Source organism: Bos javanicus, chromosome 19, assembly GCF_032452875.1.
Source record: "Bos javanicus breed banteng chromosome 19, ARS-OSU_banteng_1.0, whole genome shotgun sequence".
NCBI classification, from domain to species: domain Eukaryota; kingdom Metazoa; phylum Chordata; class Mammalia; order Artiodactyla; family Bovidae; genus Bos; species Bos javanicus.
This window is the reverse complement of record NC_083886.1, coordinates 36,928,974-36,951,067: the sequence shown is the minus strand read 5'-3', so window position 1 is coordinate 36,951,067 and position 22,094 is coordinate 36,928,974. Positions and strand designations below refer to the sequence as shown.

General features: G+C 38.4%; 1 protein-coding gene across 18 annotated transcripts in view; it reads right to left on the bottom strand.

Moving 5' to 3' along the window:
- MBTD1 (mbt domain containing 1) overlaps positions 1-22,094 on the bottom strand; it is a 67,930-nt gene that overhangs the window by 38,743 nt on the left and 7,093 nt on the right. For 8 of the 18 annotated variants that reach the window (XM_061391335.1, XM_061391336.1, XM_061391337.1 and 5 more), the window contains exons 1-2: positions 12,564-12,725; positions 847-1,048 (exon numbers count right to left, since the gene is read on the bottom strand). In XM_061391335.1, coding sequence (XP_061247319.1) covers positions 847-1,048; positions 12,564-12,566 — 205 coding nt within the window. In that variant the 5' untranslated portion in view covers positions 12,567-12,725. The other 10 variants (XM_061391329.1, XM_061391325.1, XM_061391332.1 and 7 more) reach the window with 3 other exon arrangements.

Here is a 22,094-nt window from a genome sequence, read left to right as displayed (position 1 = left end):
ACCAGGCCCTTTGATGCTTAACTTTTAATCAAAATATTAGAATACGATCTATAAGGCATAATCGTCAAATCGGAAAATGACAATCAGAAGATACTGCATTCAACATTAGATGACTGAATTAGAAATATGCCTAAATGGAAACACAGTGTCCTGAAGAAGAGATAAACGTTGAACAACCTCTGCTCTAATCACACAGGGTGACCAACTATTTGCCGGAGGTCTTTTCCAGGATAACCCTAAAACCAGGAGGGTCTCAGGCCAGTCAGGACAAGTTGCCACCCTGCGACCACACAATCTGAAGTATCTCCAGAAGAAAGTGAGCGGGATACTGATGAATTAAAACACTGTGATGCTGTGAGAAATGCTTGAAGCAACTAGGTTTACTTGGTATGCCCAAGAGAAACACTAAAAATAAATGTTTTTGTGTGAAGGAAAAAAGGACAAAAGTCAGAGTAAGGATAATTTTGGTTCAATATAAAGAATATTCTGGTAATTAGAGATACATTATCACTGAAGTGTTAAAACAGAAAACTTATAAGGAATTGTTAGAGAAGGGAGACTTACCTTGAAAGTGTCTCTCAATTCTGGAAGTCTATTATCTTACACACTTCGAATTATATGAAGTTTCTCAACAGCTTTTTGTTTTCATTTTGTTCTACTTGTTAATAAAGAGATCTAACACAAATCCAGTGATCTTATCTAGAACTGTAAGTTTCAGATTCTGTTTCTTAATTGTTCTTTAAAAATTTTAAGGGAAGTGACATGAGAAATGGAATTAAAACATACCCTCAAATATAAAGGGATGTAAAAGGTGAAGGCAGTTCACCTGAGCTGAAGTATACTCACCCATGCCAGATTTACCATCTGGGTATGTGTACACCTGGCCATTGTTTTTGATGATCGGGAGACTAGAAGGTAAAGGAGCAGCCTCCTCTTCACTCTCCTCAGAGCTGGAGCTGCTGCTTGTGTCCTCACTGCAGCTATCATAACCGTCAAACATCCCGAACGAGTCTCTTCTTTGCCTTTCGGATGGTGAAGAATGTTCAGTCTTCAAAGCAGAAGAAACCAGTAACTATGATACAGCGCTCATGTACACCACCCAAAAGACCTTAGTTCAAACTGTGATAAATGAGGTTTGCAAAATGAAAATCTAAATGTCTGTGTCAAAATGCAGCCCTTCATTTCCATGAGGCATAAACCTGTTAACTACCATGCTAGCTAAAAGGAGTAACAATGATGGAACAAACAGGGAATGGGAGTCAGAAGCTGTAACAAGTTTTGCCATAAACTAGATATATTACTTTTCTATAAAAATGTGATCAGATGATTTTTTTAAAAAGTAGTGAAATACTTGTAACAAATAGATGGTTTCTTAATTTGCCTTTTATCTCTAAAATTTTAAATTTTTATTATAATTTAGAGCATCCAGGAAATACATAGATGCTTTTAAAAATCACTAAGAGTTCTGGAGAGACTGCAAATTTTAAATTTTGGGGAGACAATTTTTAGACATTAGCTATTTCAAAAACTATAGAAGACAGCATTTCTACATGTAACACTATTTCGTTTTTTTCTTTAACATAAATAGTTAGACATAACCCAATTATCTCCAGCTAAACACTATGCCCTTTAAAAAAAACAAGCACAAAGATAACTATGTATCACATTGAGCAACTGCTACTCATATGTTCCTCCCAATATTCCCTCACTCAAGCCACCAAAATATCCCCAAACTAATACCCACCACCACTCCAAACTGTTCCTGAAATCAATTCCAAAACTTCAAGTTCAGTGATAAGAAAGTTAACAGAAAGCAGGACATAACAAAGAGAAGAAAAAAAAAAGGAATATTTGAAATGAAAAAAAAAAACACAAACAAACCACCAAACCATTACTAAACATACACTGAGTTACAACAGAGTGAATGAAAATTGTCAGCCAAAAAATCTTTAGAGTTTGGTACCTATCTTCTTCTTTTGCTCAGTTATAAGTTTCTTGGTATCATCTTACACTTTATGCACAATTTCTTTCCTGGCTAGTTTAAAGTCTTAACATGACCAGTAACAAAGCTGAAATCTATTTCCAAAGCTTGACAAGATAAAACCATGGAAATGCATCTCTTAGTTTTACTAAATAAACTATCATTTTCAGATATGCTTGTATTAAACAGTTTCACTGAGGAGGGGAACTGATTTTCCATTTGTATTATGTGTAACTATGAAAGCAAAATAAGTAGTTTTTCAATCCATAAAATGGGAATATTATACACTCAAGTGAATACAATCTTAAGAAGTCCTCCCCTTGGGAGGCTCTACAAATGCTCTACAAATATTGCCACATTAAAAAAAAACTATTCTTCTTTCAGAACTCTCTTTTAGACCCAATTTAAAAAGGAAAAGCTGTTTGTAGTCACTTTAGAATTAGTCTCCCAATCTCCCACTATTGTTTCCCCCAGCCTGATTATTCAGCAGATTCAGTTCTGAAAATCTTAGTTATTTCTATAAATCACATGTATCTTCAAAGAACCAAAATCTGCTACCAACAGAAGATTTCAAAAAAATAAATAAGACTCTGAAGGCAATTGAAAAGGAAAAGTTTAACAATATTGGTAATACTGGTAAGCTGGTAGGGAATAGGATAATCCTTGTTTATATAAAATGTGGTGCTAATAACACATAATTATGACAGACCCAGGTTTGAGATTCAGCTTTGCCATTTACAAACTATGAACCTGGGCAAGTGATGGGCTTCTTTCTTTTGTTCATTTAGCATTCAGCAAGCATTTGTTTCTCAGAGAGGCTAAAGAGAGATCAATGGTTTTCATAAAGTTTACAGCAGATGAGTCCACAGGTGGGAAAATTCAAGCAAGGCCATGTGATAATACAAGGCACGTGAAAAGGACGAGGCCCTTAGGGCAGTCAACTGAGATTAAGGAAGGATCCTGAGCACAAAAAAGGCAGTTACTTGAATATCTGCCTTGAATATTTAGCTCAGATGACCATTACATCTACTACTGTGGGCAGGAATCCCTTAGAAGAAATGGAGTAGCCATCAACAAGAGGGTCCAAAATGCAGTACTTGGATGCAATCTCAAAAACGACAGAATGATCTCTGTTCATTTCCAAGGCAAACCATTCAATATCACGGTAATCCAAGTCTACACCCCAACCAGTAACGCTGAAGAAGCTGCAGCAGCTCAGTTCTATGAAGACCTAAAAGACCTTTAGAACTAACACTCAAAAAAGATGTCCTTTTCATTATAGGGGACTCAAACGCAAAAGTAGGAAGTCAAGAAACACCTGGAGTAACAGGAAAACTTGGCCTGGAGTACAAAATGAAGCAGGGCAAAGGCTAATAGAGTTTTGCCAAGAGAATGCACTGGTCAGAGCAGAAACCCTCTTCCAACAACACAAGACAAGACTCTACATATGGACATCACCAGATGGCCAACACTGAAATCAGACTGATTATATTCTTTGCAGCCAAAGATGGAGAAGCTCTATACAGTCAGCAAAAACAAGACCGGGAGTGGACTGTGGCTCAGATCATGAACTCCTTATTGCAAAATTGAGACTTAAATCAAAAAAAGTGGGGAAAACCACTAGACCATGCAGGTATGACCTAAATCAAATCCCTTATGATTACACAGTAGAAGTGACAAATAGATTTAAGGGACTAGATCTGATAAGACAGAGTGCCTGATGAACTACGGACGGAGGTTCATGACATTGTACAGGAGACAGGGAGACATTCCCAAGAAAAAGAAATCCAAAAAAGCAAAATGGCTGTCTGAGTAGGCCTTACAAATAGCTGTGAAAAGAAGAAAAGTGAAAAGCAAAGGAGAAAAGGAAAGATATACCCATTTGAATGCAGAGTTCCAAGGAATAGCAAGAAGAGATAAGAAAGGCTTCCTCAGTAATTAGTGCAAAGAAATAGAGAAAAATAATAGAATGGGAAAGACTAAAGATCTCTTCTGGAAAATTAGAGATACCAAGGAACATTTCATGCAAAGATGGGGTCAATAAAGGACAGAAATGGTATGAACCTAACAGAAGCAGAAGATATTAAGAAGAGGGGCCAAGAATATACAGAAGAACTATACAAAAAAGATCTTCACAACCCAGATAATCAAGATGTTGTGATCACTCACCTAGAACCAGACATTCTGGAATTCGAAGTCAAGTGGGCCTTAGGAAGCATCACTACGAACAAAGCTAGTGGAGGTGATGGAATTCCAGTTGAGCTACTTCAAATCCTAAAAGATGATGCTATGAAAGTGCTGCATTCAATATGCCAACGAATTTGGAAAATTTAGCAGTGGCCACAGGACTGGAAAAGGTCAGTTTTCATTCCAATCCCAAAGAAAGGCAATGCCAAAGAATGCTCAAACTACTACACAATTACACTCACCTCACATGCTAGCAAAGTAATGTTCAAAATTCTTCAGGCCAGGCTTCAGCAATATGTGAACCATGAACTTCCAGATGTTCAAGCTGGTTTTAGAAAAGGCAGAGGAACCAGAGATCAAATTGCCAACATCTGCTGGATCATCAAAAAAGCAAGAGAGTTCCAGTAAAACATCTGCTTTATTGACGATGCCAAAGCCTTTGACTGTATGGATCACAACAAACTCTGGAAAATTCTTCAAGAGATGGGAATACCAGACCACCTTATTTGCCTCTTGAGAAATCTGTATGCAGGTCAGGAAGCAGCAGTTAGAACTGGACATGGAACAATAGACTGGTTCCAAATAGGAAAAGGAGTACGTCAAGGCTGTATATTGTCACCCTGCTTATTTAACTTCTATGCAGAGTACATCATGAGAAACGCTGGGCTGGAAGAAGCACAAGCTGGAATCAAAATTGCCAGGAGAAATATCAATAACCTCAGATATGCAGATGACACCAGTGTGGCAGAAAGTGAAGAGGAACTAAAGAGCCTCTTGATGAAAGTGAAGGAGGAGAGTGAAAAAGTTGGCTTATAGCTCAACATTCAGAAAATGAAGATCATGGCATCTGGTCCCATCACTTCATGGCAAACAGATGGGGAAACAGTGACGGCCTTTATTTTTTTGGGCTCCAAAATCACTGCAGATGGTGACTCCAGCCATGAAATAAAAAGATGCTTGCTCCTTGGAAGAAAAGTTATGATCAACCTAGACAGCATATTCAAAAGCAGAGACATTACTTTGCCAACAAGGTCCATCTGGTCAAGGCTATGGTTTTTCCAGCAGTCACGTATGGATGTGAGAGTTGAACTGTAAAGAAAGCTGAGTGCCAAAGAATTGACGCTTTTGAACTGTGGTGTTGGAGAAGACTCTTGAGAGTCCCTTGGACTGCGAGGAGATCCAACCAGTCCATCCTAAAGGAAATCAGTCCTGAATATTCATTGGAAGGACTGATGTTGAAGCTGAAACTCCAATACTCTGGCCAACTGATGCGAAGTGCTGACTCATTTGAAAAGACCCTAAGGCTGGGAAAGATTGAGGGCAGGAGGAAAAGGGGACAACAGAGGATGAGATGGTTGGATGGCATCACCAACTCAGTGGACATGAGTTTGGGTGGACTCTGGGAGTTGGTGATAGATAGGGAGGCCTCACGTGCTGCAGTCCATGAGGTCACAAAGAGTCGGACATGACCGAGCAACTGAACTGAACTGAGTATCTGGTGCTGGAATATTCTAGGCAAAGGAAAGGCAAGACAGAGGCTTTAGGGCTGGCATATACTTGATGCATTGAAAGGTCAGGGTAGCTGGTACCTAGTGAGATGGGGTATGAGGAGGATGCTACACTCAGATTACCAGAGCCCTTGAAGGCCAGAGTATAAGTTTGACATATGTTTTTTTTCCTGAGGGCAACATAAAGACACTATGAAGTATTTTTCACAATGCCTGGAATATACATTTAGTAAAAACTGGCTAGAATTGTAAGTTCTTATAAATTCATACACCCTAACTCCATGCAGAGATTATCTTTTACAACCCAGAGTTTTCATAGAAGCTTGTCGTCCACTTGATAGTCAGCTTGCTTAGCAGCTAACATATTTACTGACCCTTTAGTGTCAATAGAGTATCTTATTCTGATTCAACTTAAGAGAATATAAACCTAAAATTTTGGAGAGTCAAACATTTTAGTGTTAATAATTAAAGGGTGTTAACATTTTAAAAAAAAGGATTATGATCAAACATATTTAGGAAATTGACCTTACTTCAAAGCCCTCTACGAACTCTTAACACATTGTGAACATTACAATAATTTAAGAGGAATATACAGTATGCAGCCCTTTCCAAAGCATCTTTAAGGACTTTTGTTCTAGAGAGATACTCTCTAATCTCTTCCACGGACCCTGTAAACACAGAATATGTCATCCAAGGAACACAAGGGGAATATGCCCAGTGTTTATGTGATTGTATTTACTGCTCCTCAGCCCAGTCACTGGACTGAACCTGGGCCACAGCAGTGAGAGGCTAGAATCCTAACTGCTAGGCCACCAGGAAACTCTGTATTCCATTTTGGTATAACTTTTCCTGGAGTTAGCAATTGTCTCATTCCTTTTTCATTTAATCTCTATTAAAAGTATCTATTGCCTTTTTCTAAATCCTTCAACTGTCAAAGGTTCGTTTTTATCCTGGAGCCACCTTCATCCCTCCTCCTCCAATATAGTATGGTTGCTTTCTAGACCTCCTGTACAGCTGTCAATCCAAGGACATCCCTTTTATCATTGTCTTGGCAAGTTTTGACAAATACAGCACTCATTAAACTATCACCACAGTCAAGATACAGAACCTGTCCATAATCACCATATGTTTCTTCATGCTGCTTTGTAAATTCTTTCCCTCCCCTGGCCCCATCCGTTCCCCAAGGAGTTTGCTGCTGCTAAGTTGCTTCAGTCGTGTCCGACTCTGTGCAACCCCACTGACGGCAGCCCACCAGGGTCCTCTGTCCCTGGGATTCTCCAGGCAAGAACACTGGAGTGGGCTGCCATTTCCTCCTCAAGTGCATGAAAGTGAAAAGTGAAAGTGAAGTCGCTCAGTCGTGTCCAACTCTTCGAAACCCCATGGACTGTAGCCCATAGGCTCCTCCGTCCATGGGATTTCCCAGGCAAGAGTACTGGAGTGGGTTGCCATTGCCTTCTCCCCAAGTAGCTTACTGATCTGTTTTCTGTGACTGTACATTAATTTTTTCAAAGTTTTAAATATAAATGAAATCATACAGCTTTTTTTGGGGGGGGGGTACAGTTTTTCACTCAGCATAATTATTATGAGATTTGTCCCTGTTATGATTATCAGTAATTCATTTATTTTTATCATAAAGTAGCGAGATGGAATTACTGTGTGGACATATCAAAATGTATTTATTCAGTTCAGTTGCTCAGTTGTTTCTGACTCTTTGCAACCCCATGAACTGCAGCACGCCAGGCTTCCCTGTCCATCACCAACTCCCAGAGCTTACTCAAACTCATGTCCATTGAGTTGGTGATGGCATCCAACCATCTTGACCTCTGTTGTCCCCTTCTACTCCTGCCTTCAATCTTTCCCAGCATCAGGGTCTTTTCAAATGAGTCAGTTCTTCATGTTAGGTGGCCAAAGTATTGGAGTTTCAGATTCAGCATCAGTCCTTCCAATGAATATTCAGGACTGATTTCCTTTAAGATGGACTGGTTGGATCTCCTTGCAGTCCAAGGGACTCTCAAGAGTGTTCTCCAACACCACAGTTCAAAAGCATCAATTCTTTGGCACTCAGCCTTCTTTATAGTCCAACTCTCACGTCTATACATGACCAGTGGAAAAACCATAATCTTGACTAGACATACCTTTGGTGGCAAAATAATGTCTCTGCTTTTTAATATGCTGTCAGGATGGTCATGGCTCTTCTTCCAAGGATCAAGCATCTTAATTTCATGGCTGCAGTCACAGTCTGCAGTGATTTTGAAGTCCAAGAAAATAAAGTCTCTCACTGTTTCTGTTGTTTCACCATCTACTTGCCATGAAGTGATGGGACTGGATGCCATGATCTTAGTTTTCTGAATACTGAGTTTTAAGCCAATTTTTTCATTCTTCTCTTTCATTTTCATCAAGAGGCTCTTTAGTATTTCTTCACTTTCTGCCATAAGGGTGGTGTCATTTGCATATCTGAGGTTATTGATATTTCTCCCGGCAATCTTGATTCCAGTTTGTGCTTTTAACTCTGCATATAAGTTAAATAAGCAGGGTGACAATATACAGCCTTGACATACTCCTTTCCAGATTTGGAACCAATCTACAGTTCAATGTCCAGTTCTAACTGTTGTTTCTTGACCTGCAATATGATTTCTCAGGAGGCAGGTCAAGTGGTCTGATACTCCCATCTCTTTAAGAATTTTCCACAGTTTGTTGCAATCCACACAAAGACTTTGGCATACTCAATAAAGCAGAAGTAGATGTTTTCTGGAACTCTCCTGCTTTTTTCATGATCCAACGGATGTTGGCAATTTGATCTCTTGTTCCTTTGCTTTTTCTAAATCCAGCTTGAACATCTGGAAGTTCATGGTTCACCTACTGTTGAACCATGGCTTGGAAAATTTTGAGCATTACTTTGCTAGCGTGTGAGATTAGTGCAATTGTGCAGTAGTTTGAACATTCTTTGGCATTGCTTCTCTTTGGGATTGGAATAAAAACTGACCTTTTTCAATCCTGTGGCCACTTCTGAGTTTTCCAAACTCACTGGCACATTGAGTGCAGCACTTTCAGGGCATCATCTTTTAGGATTTGAAATAGATCAATTGGAATTCCATCACCTCCACTAGCTTTGTTTGTAGTGATGCTTCCTAAGGCCTACTTGATTTCACATTCCAAGATGCCTGGCTCTAGGTGAGTGATCACACCATTATGCTTATCTGGGACATGAAGATCTTTTTTGTATAGTTCTGTGTGTTCTTGCCCCCTCTTCTTAATATCCTCTGCTTCTGTTAGGCCCATACCATTCCTGTCCTTTACTGTGTCCTCTCTGCATGAAATGTTCCCTTGGTATCTCTAATTTTCTAGAAGAGATCTCTAGTCTTTCCCATTCTACTATTTTCCTCTATTTCTTTGCACTAACCATTGAGGAAGCCTTCCTTATCCCTCCTTGCTATTCTTTGGAACTCTGCATTCAAAGGGTACATCTTTCCTTTTCTCCTTTGCCTTTAGCTTCTCTTCTATTCTCAGCTATTTGTAAGGCCTCCTCAGGCAACCATTTTGCCTTTTTGCATTTCTTTTTCTTGGGGATGGTCTTGATCACTGCCTCCTGTACAATGTTCTTATGATTAGACTGGGTTTATACTTTTGGGAAGAAGATCACAGATATCAAGTGTCCTTTGTTACATCAAGGATAAATCCTTCAACATCGTTTATCCCTGTTGATGCTGACCTTGATTACTTGCCTGAGAAGTATGTCAGTTTTCTCTACTCTAAAATTACTCCTCTCCCCTCCTCCATATTTTACTCTTTGGAAGGAACTATTGGAAGTCCATGCTTAAGGAGTTGGGAATTAAGCACCCCCTCCATAAGGGTGGACTATCTACACAAATTATTTGGAATTCTTTTGCACAGATTTCCTCTCCTTTACTAAGATAAAAATTCCTTCTTTTTGGATTTGAGATTTTCTCATCATTAGATTCTGGAGAAGGCAATGGCAACCCACTCTAGTACTCTTGCCTAGAGAATCTGAGGGATGGGGGAGCCTGGTGAGCTGCCATCTATGGGGCTGCACAGAGTCAGACACGACTGAAGCGACTTAGCAGCAGCAGCAGCATCATTAGATTCAGACTGTATATTCCCAGTTGAAATACTACATAACTGATGATACTTTTCTCAGGGAAGCAAATCCAGATTACATGTGTCCATCTGCCCCTTACTGGTGATGATAAGTTTGAAGACTTGGTCTAGTTGCCATCTGGTTCTTCACTAAAGTCTTACTATTTTTCTTACTTAAATAAGCAGTCTATAGGAAGATGGGGCTTCCCCTGTGGCTCAGCAGTAAAGAATCTGCCTTTGATGCAGGAGGCACAGAGACATGTGTTCAATCCCTGGGTCAGCAAGATCCCTTGGAGGAGAAAATGGCAACCCACTCTAGAAATCTGGCCTGGAAAATCTCAGGGACAGAGAAGCCTGGTGGGCTACAGTTCATGGTGTTGCAAAGAGTTGGACACACGACTGAGCAATTAAACAACTACTATAGAGGACACTTCAAGACCATGTGAATCAAGTGCTCATCAAAATGTCACTCCAGATTTAGCATTCAGTGATTTTTGCCCAATCTTTTACTATGATTTTCCAATCCCAGAAATCCTTCCATATCCATCAGCTGGTATTCTTCTGTAAAGAAAAGCTCTCTTTCCTCTCTTATGGCTTTTAACTTCTGGATTCCTATGTTTCAGTGGTTTATAATTCCCTATTGTCCTTTGTTATTTGGGGGTTCAAACCATGCCAGATTCGGCCAGCTGGAACCCATTCAGGCAGACTCCTGTGTCATTCTGACATGGCCCTATCATTTTTGAGCATTTCTTTACTTTCTGGTATCACAAGACAGTCAAGGCTTATCTTCTACTCACTTTCTGTCTCAAATCTGGAATCAACCATTTCTCCAGAGAGCCCTGGTTTCTTTTATTGGCAATGTTAGAAATAAAGACCTAGGTGGTCCATGTGCTCATTGCCACTAGGGTATCTGTTTGATTCTGGAGCCCTTCAGTGCATGTGAGTTGGAATAAATATGCACACAAAAATGTGACATTTGTCTTATATATATACACAATGTATTTTAGAAAATCATGAGTTCACACTTACATTTCCCATCCCTACAGGGCTTTTCCTTACCTTCCCACATTCCTATTTGTTGCTCTCTTCTTCTACTGAAAACCCTGGCCTCCAACAAAATTAACATTTATATGCTCCATCCTTTTCTATATTTAAATAAGTTTCAGAAGCATAACATCTATACTGCTATAAAAATGAACTTTTATATTCGGAATTTCTTTGTAATCTCTTGTCTCCAAACCAAGCAATAGAATATCAAGTTCAAGAATTACCTGGATTTGTTATTTCTCTCTCCTTCAGTTGTGGTTATAGTTACTAACTTGAAATAAGCTGGGTTTTGGTTTGCATCTCCCTTGACATCCTTAGTGAATTTGTTTCAGTTTTAGGGACTATCAAAAAAATCAGGAGATGTAAGTTGGAGAAATATCATTTCCTTGCCTTACCCTACCACTGACTCTTGTAAGGTGGGTAACCAACTTTATTGCTTTCTGGTTCATCTCTTATTGTATCTATGTTTTAAAAAGTTAAACAGGTATATTTATGCTTCCTTATTTCTTCTTCTTTCTTACACAAAAGGCCACATACTAAATTCCTTCATCCTTTGCTTTTATTTAGAAAATTACCCTGGAAAACACTGTTTCAAAGCATAGACATCTTCCTCATTTCTTTTTTTTTTTTATGTTTTATTTTTCCTCATTTCTTTTTAAGCTGAACAGTTCCTACATTGTGTGTTTATCAAACTAATCTCACTTAGACATTTAATAGTTTTCAGTGTTTTACAATGAAAAATATGACAAATTTTTGTCATATGACAAATGACAAATATTGCTGCCATGAACATATACATGTATATGAATTATTTGTGGTAAACCTTCAAGATATACTCCCAGAAGTGTGACTGCTGGTTAGAATGGTGAATGTAGTAATTTTGTTAGCTATTGCCAAGTTCTCCTGCATGGAGATTTCACCATTTTGAATTTACTCTGGCAATAATGAAGAAGTCGGAGAAGGCAATGGCAACCCACTCCAGTACTCTTGCCTGGAAAATGCCAAGGATGGAGGAGCCTGGTAGGCTGCAGTCCATGGGGTTGCTAAGAGTCAGAAACGACTAAGTGACTTCACTTCCACTTTTCACTTTCATGCACTGGAGGAGGAAATGGCAACCCACTCTAGTGTTCTTGCCTGGAGAATCCCAGGGATGGCAGGGCCTGGTGGGCTGCCGTCTATGGGGTTGCACAGAGTCGGACATGACTGAAGCGACTTAGCAGCAGCAGTGAAGAAGTAAGAGTGTTTTTTTTTTTGCCAATATGCTGATTCATATGCTGGATGAAAACAGTATGTTCGTGCAGTCTCCTCTGCTGTTTTAACTTTTTACTTGGAAATAACTCTTGAATTTTCAGAAAAGTTGGAAAAATAGTACAATGAAATCCTGTGTATTCTACTCAGATTCACTAATCGATAAAAAATTGCTCCGTTTGTTTAATTCTTCTGTTGAAATATATAAATATTTTTCTGAACCATTTGAGAGTGAGTTGCATAGTTTTTTTTGTTTGTTTTGATTGCACCCCATCAGCATGAAGGATCAGAGTTCCCTGGCCAGAGATCAAACCCACGCCCCCTGAAGTTTCCACTGCAGAACCTTAACCACTGGACCACCAGGAAGTCCCATACATGTCTTTTTATTCCAAACTGCTTCAGTGTGCATTTCCTGAGAATATAAACATTCTCTCATAACTACACCACAATTATTCAATTTCAGGAAATTTAACATAAAACACTTTGCCCTAACTTACCATCTGTAGTTCAATGGACCCAATAATATCCTTTATAAATTTCTTCCCTCCAGTCCAGGATCACATGTTGTATTTGTTTCCTTAGTTTTCTTTAATCTAGAAGATTGCTTTCAGAGAATATAGGCCTCCTCCCCTCTTGGTGCTGTCTAGGTTTTCTAGTATACTTACCTTACATACTTCTCCCTGAAATTAATAAGCAATCTTAGGGACACATTTAAAACAAATACTGTTTCTCATCGAAATTCCACCCTTCTCTTCCCTAACTCAGGCATCCAAAAGCTCCTGCAGAACCAAACATTATGATGTCACAAAATGATTTTCTAATTCTAGTATTCTCTTACCAGTCAGTAGGAAACTCTCTCATCATCCCCTTTATATATCTACCTACTCATTATCAGTATGAGCTCACTAACTCCTTTTTTTTCCCCTAGTAGTTTATAATTCCGGAGAAGGCAATGGCACCCACTCCAGTACTCTTGCCTGGAAAATCCCATGGATGGAGGAGCCTGGTAGGCTGTAGTCCATGGGGTCGCTAAGAGTCGGACACGACTGAGCGACTTCGCTTTCACTTTTCACTTTCATGCATTGGAGAAGGAAACGGCAACCCACTCCAGTGTTCTTGCCTGGAGAATCCCAGGGACAGGGGAGCCTGGTGGCTGCCGTCTATGGGGTCACACAGAGTCGGACACGACTGAAGTGACTTAGCATAGCATAGTTTATTTTTTTTTTTTTCATAGCATAGTTTATAATTCATTACTGTCCTTAATTATTTGGGGGTTCAAATCACCCCAGATTTGGCTACTAGGATCACTCTGAACTAACTCCACGTCATTCTGACATGCCCACATCCATTTTGGACAATGCCTTACTTTCTGGGATATCAAGATAATCCAGTATTATTTTAAACCTACACTGCTCCAGCTCTGAAATCAACCATTTCTCCAAGGAGCTCTCACCCTTTTTAGTGGGGACTGGTATTATAAACCAATACAATTTTACATTAAGCCATTATCATTCTTGTAAATGTGTGTGGATTTGTCTGTTCTTATCTTTTATCCTTTTTTTTTCAGTGTTTTTAATCTTTCAAATGTTTACTCAAAACTTTGTGTTTAGGAATTTACCCTAAATTTGCCCTTGTGTGTTATATATGGCAAATTTTTTATTTTGCTTATAGTTTTTTTGTCATGCAACTAAAATTTTTTAATGTAGTAAAATTTATCAGTATTTTCTTTCAATGTACCTTGATCTTGAATCACAGAAAAATTTCCAAATTCACCTATATATGTTATTTGTAGTTTTTGATAATTGTATCACTGATCCAGAGTTTATTCTTAGGTATGGTGTGAAGAGGGGGGTTCTAGGTAGTGCTAGTGGTAAAGAATCTGCATGCCAATGCAGAAGACACAAGAGACATGGGTTTGATTCCTGGATCAGAAGATCCCCTGGAGTAGGAAATATCACCCCACTCCAGTATCCTTGCCTGGAAAATTCCACAGGCAGAGGAGCCTCGTGGGCTACTGTCCATGGGGTCGCACAGTCCAACACAACTAAGCACACACAACTAAGCACACAAAAAAATGAGGTGAAGAATAGACCTAACGTTATCTTTCCCCAACTACCTAGTTGTAGTAACCCTTTTTACTAAAATGTCTATTTTATCACAGTGCTTTGAAACACCACTTTATACATCAGGTTTCCATATGTAGTTGTCTCCATATCTAAACTTTATATTATTTCATGTATTTTCCCTTTAATGTTTCAAAACTCTTGCATGTTTTACTTTTCCAAATGAACTTCAGTACTAACTAATTTAGCTCTGTATCGTAAAATTGTTGGGTATTATTAGGGTCTCATTAGATTTACTAACTTAGGAAGAAGTGACATCTTCATAATACTGAGACGTCTTAAGTAAGAATATGAAATGTGTTTTACAGTCTGCATCATCTTAGGAATTTAAGCATATTTTGTGGTTAATATAAGTGCAATTTTTCCTTGTTATATTGTTGACTTATTTATTTAGCACATTGTTGTTCAGTTCCTCAGTGGTGTTCAACTCTTTGTGACCCTATCAACTGCAGCACACCAGGCTTTCCTGTCCTTCACTATCTCCTGGAGTACGCTCAAACTCATGTCCATTGAGTCAATGATGCCATCCAACCATCTCATCCTCTGTTGCTCCTTTCTCTTCATGTCCTCAATCTTTCCCAGAATCACAGTCTTTTCCAGTGAGCTGGCTCTTTACAACAGGTGGCGAAAGTACTGGAGCTTCAGTATCAGTCCTTCCAATGAATATTCAAGGATGATTTCCTTTAGGATTGCCTGGTTAGATTTCCTTGCTGTCCAAGGGACTCTCAAGGGTCTTCTCCAACCCCACAGTTCAAAAGTGTTAATTTCTTCGGCACTTAGCCTTCTTTAGGGTCCAACTCTCACATCTGTACATGACCATTTGAAAAACCATAGCTCTGACTATATGGAACTTTGATGGCAAAGTGATGTCTCTGCCTTTTTTTTTAAAACAGTGTTTAGGTTTGTCATAGCTTTCCTTCTGAGGAGCAAGCATCTTTTAATTTGTGCAGTCACCGTTCACATTGATTTTGGAGCCCAAGAAAATAAAGTGTCATTGTTTCCATTTTTTCCCCATCTATTTGCCATGAAGTGATGTGACTGGATGCCATGATATTTGTTTTTTGATTGTTGAATCTTAAGCCAGCTTTTTCACTCCACTCTTTCACCTTTATCAAGAGTACACTAAGGTGTATCATTTTATATCCTGCAATCTTACAAAGTTATTTTTAAAGTTTTGTCATTAATTTTCTAGGGCTTTTCAGATAAACTATCATGTCACTTGCAAAGAAACTTCTCTTTCCCACTATGCTTATAATTGTTTTCTTTTTCCTAACTGATTGCTTCACACTTCTAGTACAATGTTAAACAGTGGAGACAAGGGACACCCTTTCTTTCTGATCTTAGTGTTTCCCTACTAAGATGCTAGTTTTAGGATTAAGGTGTGTGTATATATGTATATGGTGCATGTATATTTATGAAAATCATGTTAAGGAAGAATCCATCCATTCTTGTTTTCTTAAAAATTTCTATAAGGAATAGATCTTTCCTATTGTCACAGACTTACCCAGCATCTAAAAAGAAAATATGACTGTTCTCCTTAGAGCTATTAATATGGTAAATTATACATCAGTAGAGTTCCAAATACTGAATCATTCTTGTATTCCTACTACAAACCTTACTTTATCACAATATATTTGAATACAGCGCTAGAGATTGCACAACATTTAGCATTTTGCATTGACATTCACAAATGTCTGATTTTCATTTCTTTGCATTATTTTTATCAGGTCAAAAAATTGGTTATTAGTCTTGCTTCATAAAAATACTTAGATCGTTTTCCTTCATTTTTTATGGTCTGAAATGATTTGTGTAGCATTGGTCACTAAAGGTTTCACAGAATCCTATGTGAAATCATTTGGGTCTGGTGTTTCGTGGAATAGGTGTTAGTTGCTCAGCCGTGTTTGACTCCTTGCGATCCCATGGACTGTAGCCTGCCGGGCTCCTCCAGGATTCTCCAGGCAAGAATTCCTGGAGAATTGCCATTCCCTTCACCAGGGGATCTTCTGGACCTAGGGGTAGACCCCAGGTCTCTTGCACTGCAGTCTGATTCTTTACTGGTTCAGCCACCAGGCAAGCTACTTGTAGGATACCTACTTGATAATTTCTCCAACTCTTCTATGGAAAGTGTTCAAGTATTTTTTTTTTTTTTAATCTTTGGTGAGGTCAATTTTCTGAAACTATATTTTCCTAATAATCCATTTCATCTAGGTTCTCAAATTTATTTGCATAGTGTATGCAAAATAGTTGTTTATGATTTTCTCAATGTGTTTTGTATCAAATTATCCTTTTGTTATGCATTCTGTATGTCTGTGCATCCTCCTCTTCCCCTTGATTAAACTAGCTAATGGTTTACTTATTTTGTGAATTTCAATATGAAGGTCCAGGACTGACCCATCAATTTTACATACAGTTTTCTCTGCTTTTTAACAAATTAATTTCTAACAAAAAAATTTCTATTTCTACATTTACCTATTACTTCTTTTGTTTTCTGTGTTTTGCTTTGGCTTACTTTGCTATTCTTTTTTGTTTCTGAGTTGGGAATTATTTATTTTCAATCTTTTATTTTTACTATGCTAAAATAACCAAGAAGGCAAAGTGATGTTATCTGAGGAGGCTTTACAAATAGCAGAAGAACAAAGAGAAGTGAAAAGCAAGGGAGAGGGGAGAGGTACACCCAATTAAATACAGAGTTCCAAAGGAATAGCTGGGAGAAACAAGAAGGCCTTCTTCAATGAACAGGGCTTAGTAATTGAAGAAAACAAAAAAAAAGAGGCAAGACTAGAGATCTCTTCAGGAAAACTGGAAACATCAAGGGGCCATTCCACCCAAAGATGGGCACAATAAAGGATAAAAATGGTAGAGACCTAGTAGACGCTGAAGAAATCAAGTAAAGATAGAATACATGGAAGAGCTGTATAAAAAAGATCTTAATGAACCAAATTACTACAATGATATGGTTAGTCATCCAGAACAAGAAATTATGGATTGTGAAGTCAAGTGGGCCTTAAGAAGCACTGCTGTTAATAAAGCTAGTGGATATGATGAAATTCCAGCAGGACTATTCAAAATCCCTAAAAGATGAGGCCATCAAGGTTTTGCATTCCTTATGTCAGCAAATCTGGAAGACCCAGCAGTGGCCACAGGACTGGAAAAGGTCAATCCTCAACATAATTCCCAAGAAAGGCGGTACCAAAGAATGTGCTAACGACTGGACAATTGCACTCATCTCCCATGCTAGTAAGGTCATGGGTAAAATCCTGCATGCCAGGCTTCAGCATTATGCAAACTAAGAACTTCTAGATGTCCAAGCTGGGTTTAGAAAAGGAAGAGGAACTGGAAATTAAACTGCCAACCTTCGCTGGATTATAGAGAAAGCAAGGGAATTTCAGAAAAACAACTATCTCTGTTTCATCAACTATGCTAAAGCCTCTGACTGTGTGGATCATTACAAACTGTGGAAAGCTCTTAGAGAGATGGAAATACCAGATCATCTTACCTATCTCCTGAGAAACCTGTATGTGGGTCAAGAAGCAACAGTTAGAACCCTGTATGGAACAACTAACTGGTTCAAGACAGAGAAAGGAGTATAACAGGGCTGTCTGCTGTCACCGTGTTTAACCTACACGCTGAGCACATCATGAGAAATGCTGGGCTGGATGAGTTACAAGCTGGAATCCAGATAGGCGGGAGAAACATCATCAACCTCAGCTACGCGCATGATACCACTCTAATGGCAGAAAGCAAAGAGGAACTTAAGAGCCTCTTGATGAGGGTGAAGGAGGAGAGTGAAAAGAGCTGGCTTAAGACTAAATATTAAAAAAACTAAGATAATGGCATCTGGCCCCATTACTACATGGCAAACAGAAGGGGAAAAGGTAGAAGTAGTGACAATTTCCTCTCCTTGGGCTCCAAAATCACTACGGACGATGACTGTAGCCATGAAATTAAAGGACACTTGCTCCTTGGAAGAAAAGCTATGACAAACCTAGACAGTGTGTTGAAAAGCAGAGACATTATTCTGCCGACAAAAATCCACATAGTCAACGCTATGGTCTTCCCAGTGGTCACATATGGTTATGAGAGCTGGACCATAAAGAACGCAGAATGCCAAAGAATTGATGCCTTCAAAATGTGGTGCTGGAGAAAACTCCAGAAAGTCCCTTGGACAGCAAAGAGATCAAACCAGTCAATCTTAAGGGAAATCAACCCTGAATACTCACTGGAAGGACTGAAGCTAAAGTGCCAGTATTTTGGTCATCTGATACAAACAGACGACTCTTTGGAAAAGTGCCTGATGCTGGGAAAGATTGAGGGCAGAAGGAGAAGAGGGTTCAGAAGATGAAATGGCTGGATGGAATCACTGATGCAATGAACAATAACTTGGGCAAGCCCTAGGAGATGGTGAGCGACAGGGAGACCTGGCATGTTGCAGTCCATGGGGTTGCAAAGAGTCTGAGACCACTATGCGACTGAACAACAACAAAGTAACCAGATGAGGCCCAAGATGGAGTTGCTCACGCTGAGGCCCAAGTCAGAAAACCAAAATTTAATGGTTAAGTTTCTACACTCAGCTCTTCCGGAAGAGACAGGCCTAGGTCAACCTAGGCACAAATCAGCACCAATTACTTGAGGCAGCTCCAAGACCTCTTTTTGCTCCATTAAGTCAAGTAACACCATTTTAACCAATCAGTAAATGTCTAGTAAAACTTCCTTGTTCCCCTTGCTCACTTTGGTCTATCAAAATCTCTTGGCCTTGTGCAGCTTTTCAGAGTGCCTTTCTAACTGCTAGACTGGATGCTGTCCAATGTATCAATTGCTGATAAAGCCCAGAAAACCTTTAAAAGTCACATTTGCATTTTCCTTTAACAACTGACTGATAATTTAGGAGTATGAATTTTCCTCTGCTCAAGGCTTTAAGTATATTCTACAAATTCTGATACATATGCAGTATTTTCATTATTGTTATTTTTTATAAATTCTGTACTTTGTTTGCATTCCCCTTTTACCCAAGTTAATATTTTTAAACTGAGGCATGATTTTGAATGCCTATCAAGATGCAGAACTTCTCTATCACTCTAGAAAACTCTCTCATGTCCTTTTCCAGTCTGTTTTTCTCCTCCCTGCAGTTTTAGCACAATTGGTTAATTCTGCATATATTTAAGATTTTATATAAATGGAATAAAACTGTATGGACATCTTTGGTATCTAATTTATTTCACTCAGCACAATATTTTTGAGATTTATCCATGTTATTACATGTACAATGGTTCATTGCTTCTTTCGGCTGAGTAATACTCAACTTTCTCAATATATTAGTCCATCCATTCTCCACCCAGACTTGACTACTATGAATAAAACTGCTATGAACATTCTTGCCAAGACTTTATAACATATAATAGGTCACTAAAGTTAAAGATGGAAGTGCCCTTTTGCTTTTTGGTTTGCTTTTGTGTTCTTGAATGGAACCTAGTGATTTTTCCTCATTTAGCAATGATTTTTGTGAATACTTGGTGTTTGAAATATAGTCTTTCTTAGGATGTAGTGGTAGACATACCTGAAGATCTTTGCCTTATTTTCTTGTTAGATTTTCCATATTCTTATATTTTGTCTACAACAACTATCTAGTGTTAAAGTATTAAAGTCTTGAAATTTTAGTGCTTCTTTTCACTACTTCCATCTTTTTTATAGCTTCTGATTTACAGATTGTTGGTGTTATTTGGTTCATATATAACTATTTTATCTCTGTTGTGAATTGTAGTTTTAGCATTATAAACTGTCTTTGCCTTGTTCAAAGCTTTTTGGTTTGACATGTTATCAGCACTGCCAATCCTGCTGTCTGCCTAGTATATCTGTTTGCCTAGTATATCTTTGTCCGTTTTTTTTTTTGTTTTTAGCTGTTTCAAGGGCTTTTTGTCTATTATAACACGGGTTTTAATTTTCTGATCCAATTTGACAATATTTTTAGTTGGTGACACTACACTATTTCTTGCTGTGTATGTTGCTTTTGAGAAATCCAAAACCATTCTAATTCTCTGGCCCCTGTAGGTCACTTCATCTTTTTGCCTGGAGGCCCTGAGAATTTTTCAGAATCTTTAAAGTTGCATAGGTTTACTATCTTGGAATTTATCTTATGGTATGAAATTTTGATGTATTCAAAATTCAGAAAGTTTTTTGTTTCCAGAAAGTTTTCTTGGATTATGGCTTTAAATATTATGCTTTTATTCTTTTGCCTTCTTGAGAGACACCAATTACATGAGACTTTCTGGACCCATCTTTCATTGAAATTGTCATTCTCTTGGTCTTCCTGTTTTTCTTCTATGCCTTTTATCATAGTTGCATTTTACTCTCTTGTCTGTTGGAGAAGGCAATGGCACCCCACTGCAGTACTCTTGCCTGGAAAACCCCATGGACGGAGGAGCCTGGTAGACTGCAGTCCATGGGGTCGCTGGGAGTCAGACACGACTGTATAACTTTCAAGTAGACAACCTGAGCGACTTCACTTTCACTTTCATGCATTGGAGAAGGAAATGGCAAGCCACTCCAGTGTTCTCGCCTGGAGAATCCCAGGGACGGGGAGCCTGGTGGGCTGCCGTCTCTGGGGTCACACAGAGTCAGACACAACTGAAGCGACTTAGCTCTTGTCTGTTGGCAATTTGTTACTTAGACCTCATTTCTGTTACAATTTTTCCCTCTCTTTTCTCAGTTTAATCCGACTTTATTTTTTCCTGTCTTCTGTTCCTTTCTGTTCTGTTTTCTATTTGAGTGAAGGTGTTTTTCCTCACTTTTGTCTCCAAATACTGATTTTAAGATGTTTTATTTCATTTTGAGTATCACTGTATCAATTTTCTTCTGCCTCACATTTTTCTTTTTCTGGGGATAAGGAGAGATAGTAATCAGCTCCATACACTCACATTGTTTGTTTCTTCTTATGGGAGTTCTGAATGGATGTGATTTACTCTTTTCTATTTCTATTCACTTCACGGTCAGAGTTCCCAGTTCAAGAACACCCTCTTTCTTTTTCTGAAAGATTATTTTTTTCCTCTTCCTCCTTCTTTTTATCCATGACTCTTAAGTCCTATGTCTTCATTTCTTCCCTATGAAGCACTGATCATTTCAAGTTACCAATTCTGGTACTGCTTGCTTTGTAGCTCTTCTCTGTGGTTAGAGCTGTGAACTATCAGATTTCAAACCTGTGTTCATTTTTTTTTTTTTTAATGTTTGCCCAAAATTTATAAGAAAAACTTTTTGGTTAAGAAAAAGAAAGGAATAAAGGTATGAAAGGGACCGAGGCCTGGAAGCAGCATGGTAAGCCTGTGTTCAGTACTTTGGAACTTAAGTGCTGAATTTCTCTCTTTTGGAAGTGGAATTTTTGTGCTTCATTTAAGCCTTCCATGACCCTAAACTCTATCAATAAACCTGTTAATACTTCCTTTTCCCACTCTTTACACAGTCAGATGGATCTCTTGGAATCTGATTTCTCTACTTTAAGGTAATTTGAAGGTTGTGCTAATTTGTTTCTTAATGCTGAAGGCAAGGATAGTGTGTATGATTAATAATACAACTAATACTTATACAATTCTTAGTATGTGGTAAGGACATTCTAAACAGTTAATATGAAGTAATGCATTTAATCCTTACAAATATTATTACTCCCTTTCTACAGATGAGGAAGCAGAGGTTCAAACAGATTAAGTGATTTGCTCAAGGTCATACAGCTAAAATGAACATTAGCAATGAATCAAGGGAATAATCTTAAATTTACGTTCAATTTTAACCTCTTTTCTCTTTCTTTCTTAATTATGGTTCTAACTTCTACAGGCACAGAAAACAAAGACCAAATAAAATTGTTTGAGGCAATATGACATTTGAACACTTTGTTCTTCAAAATAAAACTGAGAAATCACA